This window comes from Phaethon lepturus, unplaced genomic scaffold (assembly GCF_000687285.1).
Source record: "Phaethon lepturus isolate BGI_N335 unplaced genomic scaffold, ASM68728v1 scaffold36405, whole genome shotgun sequence".
Classification (NCBI taxonomy): Eukaryota; Metazoa; Chordata; class Aves; order Phaethontiformes; family Phaethontidae; genus Phaethon; species Phaethon lepturus.
In genome coordinates this window covers 1-3,881 of record NW_010539035.1, presented here as the reverse complement: position 1 = coordinate 3,881, position 3,881 = coordinate 1, and the positions used below count along the sequence as shown (strand labels likewise).

At 45.4% G+C, this 3,881-nt stretch overlaps 1 protein-coding gene across 1 annotated transcript in view; it reads right to left on the bottom strand.

The window, feature by feature from the left end:
- SLITRK5 (SLIT and NTRK-like family, member 5) overlaps window positions 1-1,622 on the bottom strand; it is a gene marked incomplete at its 3' end in the record, with an annotated part of 1,957 nt that extends 335 nt beyond the window's left edge. Inside the window, 1 exon segment of the mRNA XM_010287009.1 lies at window positions 1-1,622. This exon segment is cut by the window's left edge and continues 1 nt beyond it. Within this exon segment, the coding sequence (XP_010285311.1) occupies window positions 1-1,622 (1,622 nt within the window).
- Window positions 1,623-3,881: the final 2,259 nt, after the last annotated feature.

Here is a 3,881-nt window from a genome sequence, read left to right as displayed (position 1 = left end):
GAGAAGTGGTTGCTCCGCAGGCTCAGCCTGTAGAGAGACAGACCAGAAAAAACATTCCCTGGCAAAGACCTCAGCAGATTGTTGTTCAAAAACAAGAGCTGAAGGTTGGGGACAGGTTCAAAGGTGCCTGCCTCTATCTCCCGGATGACGTTGTACTGCAGGAAGAGGTACTGCAGGCTTTGCAGCCCATAGAACAGCTCTGGGCTCAGCCGCTCGATCCGGTTCCCATTTAGGTACAGCCTTCGCAAATTAGTTAAATCCCCAAAAGCCCGGTCCTGAATGACCGAGATCCGATTATTGCCCAGGTGCAGCAAATCCAGCCCAGTAGCATCCACAAAATCTGCCCTGCGTACCACAGCAATGTAGTTTTCTGTTAGATACATCTTCTTAGGATTATAGGGTTTGGGCTGCAGTTCAGAAATGCTCTCAATCTTCCTCTCCTGACAATTGACATTGAGGCCCAGGTCAGAAATCTGCAAGTTGCAAGTGCAGGCAGTGGGGCACTCCAAAGGCACCGGGGATTTGGTCTGGTAGGCAATGCTGGGGCCATAGTTGCTGTATCCCAGGTCTTTTGAGGGCAGGCGGGATGTGGGGCGCACCCTCGTCTTGTGGGGCTGGCGGGTCCCTTTGGGGGGCTTCAAGGGGGATTTGTAAACAGCTGAAGAAGAAGTAGCCACAGAGTTGACCGAAGCCGGGGTAGTGTGGAAATACCCTGTGGTGCTCAATGGTGTCTGCGGTCTCATTTCATAATCCGAGATGAGCCTCCTTGGGCAAAGCTCCTGCTTGGACACTTCATCCAAATCTCGACCATGTAAGCGGAAAGGGGTCTCACAAACCACATCTCCCACCAGTGCAGAATAGGAGATACTGTCCAGCCAATCCTTTAGAGCAATCAACTCACAGGAGCAATTCCAGGGGTTTTCCTCCAGCTGCAGCTCCACCACTTTATCCATGTGCTGCAAAAGGCCCACATAGGGCAACAGCTTCAGCCGGTTACCCCTCAGGTCCAGGTGAGTTAAGGGCACAAAACGAAAAAGGTTGTTGGGCAAACTGGAGAGGAGGTTATCATTGAGAATGAGCACCTGCAGCAAATGCAGTTTGCTGAAGGCATTGGGTTCAATGATGCTGATATAATTATAATCGACCTGTAGATATTCCAAACTCTCTAGCCCAAGGAAAGTGTCATCTCGTAAAAGTTCCAGCTTGTTATTGTTCAGGTGCAGCCTCCTTAAACCTCTCAGACCATGAAAGGCCCCCGTTTCAATGTCTTGTATGTCATTGCTCCCCAGATGCAAAATTGCAGCCCCTGTGTAATTGACAAACTGGTTCGGGTACAGCCTGTTCAAAAGGTTCCCAGACAACAGGAGGTGGTAGACAGGGAACCTTGGTGGACTGATCTCAAAAAGGCTGATGATCCCTCTGTTTTCACAGCTCACTGTTAAGATGCTGTCCTTCTCCTCACAAGGACATGCATTATCACAGATTTCCCCATAATACTCGATGCTTTCTGCCCACGAAAGGACTAGCGATGTTAAAGCAAATGTGATCGTCTGCAGCATCCAGATATGCATTTTTTTGTTGAGGTCCTGTTCCAAAGTTACTGTAGAGCAGCAAGCGTACATTTTATTTCCTGTCAGGGTAAGGAGAGAAAAAAGAAAGCAGCATAATAGCATGGCCCCATAAAGTTTGAAATGGACACAAAGTTTATATATATCTTCAGTGGGGTAGAGAGTGGATTGTTAATCCAACAAAAAAAAATAACAAAAACCCTCCTGTCACTTCTAATTCCCACACTTTCAAAAACTGGATGACATGCATTGATTAAAAGGTTGATGGGCAACTCCTAGTGAGTCAAATGCCTGCGGTGTTTAAAAAGGTGAGGTCACAGTAGGAATTGTTCTGGTTCTGTTCCTGTGGGGTGCATTTCTATGCTTCCTTGGATTGCTTTTTCATTACCAGCCCCATAAATATACATAAAATGGCTGTCAGTTCAGTTTCACGGTCCTAATTTAAGAGAAAAGAAGCACCATTTTACAAGGTTTCCCACCTCCCCTATTACTCAGCTCCCCCTTCCCTTCAGAACCTCCCCAGTGAACAGCGCACCAAGGTCTTCCCATCCTTCTACCTTGATTTTTAACCAGTGGTGGAAATGCCATGGTAGGAACCCAAAGAAAAATGCTCAGTGTTGAAAACAGCAGCTTAATGCAACAGAGGGAATACTGACACATACTCCACATCACCCACTTCTTAAAACTCTTTTATGTTTTGGGGTTGGTTTTTTTTGTTTGTTTTTTTCTATCTGTACATTTACAGAGCACACACACCCCCACACAGACATACACACACACACATGCACCCCCTAGATGACTTCTGTGGTTGAATTCTTCAGTAATGAGATTAAATACGTTAAACTCCTACTTCAGAGCACTTAACAGCTCTCTTCAGCAAGAGAAATTTTGTATCTTTACACAAGTAAATAATTTTAATTGATATTATGATCCCCCCCCATGTTATATACAATGTAACAGAGCTGACTGTCAAGCAGAGGTCTTCAGTTCTTACACACACACATACAGAGACAGTTAAAGCAAATGTTTTAACCACTCACCCAAAATTTGTGAAAAATGTAAAACATGTGGATCATCTTCAGAGTTTCAGCCATATCTGACATATCTCTTATTCCCAACGTTCTGCAAAACTAGCCTGGTAGAAGTGGAGAGATCTAAATAGGTCTCATGGAAATATCTCATCGCCAACACTCCAAGCATCAGAGTTACTGATTATACGAGCAGCGATGGCTGTCAGTACTCTTCATCCTTTAGGGGAGAAGACACCCAGGCTGATTAAAAGCCAAGGGGGGTGGAAGGGAAACCCTACAATTGACCTACGTCAGTAATGTAACACATGAATTTCACCTAGCTGGAAACAAATCCCATTTCCATTCCTTCTTGCAGTCTTTCTGACTCCTGGTGGTTTTCTTCTAATTCTACTAGTCTAAAAGCAATATGAATAGGGAAAATAAATGCATTGTGTGTGTCTGTAGGGGAAGACTAATAAATCGTTCAGGCTTAAATGCTGGCATCTTGGAGCAGGCTTGCATTTTCTATCATCCACCTCAGAGCTCCAATCCTCATCCCACAACTCTGGTTTGGAGGAACGCATCCTAAATAATGGGAAGTCTCAGTACTGCAAGACATCTCCTGTAGCATCAGGTTCAGGGCTGCAAATCTAGCACTTGCAGCAAAAGCAGTCATGCAGCAAGAAATCGGAAGTCTCGGCGAATATCTCTCTAATTCTGACCAGACGTCAACTGGATCGGAATTACTCAAAGCAAAAGGCTTCACTGCATAAAGACAGCAGAAATCTTACTCAAAGGCATGTATCTAGCATATTCTTTCTCAGCTCGATCAGATCCATTCATCCATTAACTGACAGTTCTTCAGAGGAAAAAAAAAAAAAAGCTATTGAAAACCTGCCCAGTCAGTGTTAAACTCCCAGGCATTTTACAACTTTAATTCAATTATGGTTAGTAAAGGAGGCAAATGCAATATTCCCTCCCTCCTCCTTTCTCCCCTTCCCTGAAAAAAAAAAGGGGGGGAGGGGTTAGGAGGTAAAGAAAATAAAGTTGTAGCTGGCTATATGCAAGGTTGCCATCCCACCCCAGAACCCCCCCTGCCATGACTGTGTGCTGCTGTTCGCCAGCTCCCTACGGAGGTTCATATTGGGGAGGGGGGAGGCGAAAAGGGGGAGGGGAGAAGACGAACCGGGTTGCATCGGGATTTTTCTTGTGTGTGTATGTGGTGGTTTTTTTTCCCCGAAGAGTTCAACCCTTAGATTACTGCACTGCATATCCGGCTGGGAGCAGCGTTCAGTACCGCCGA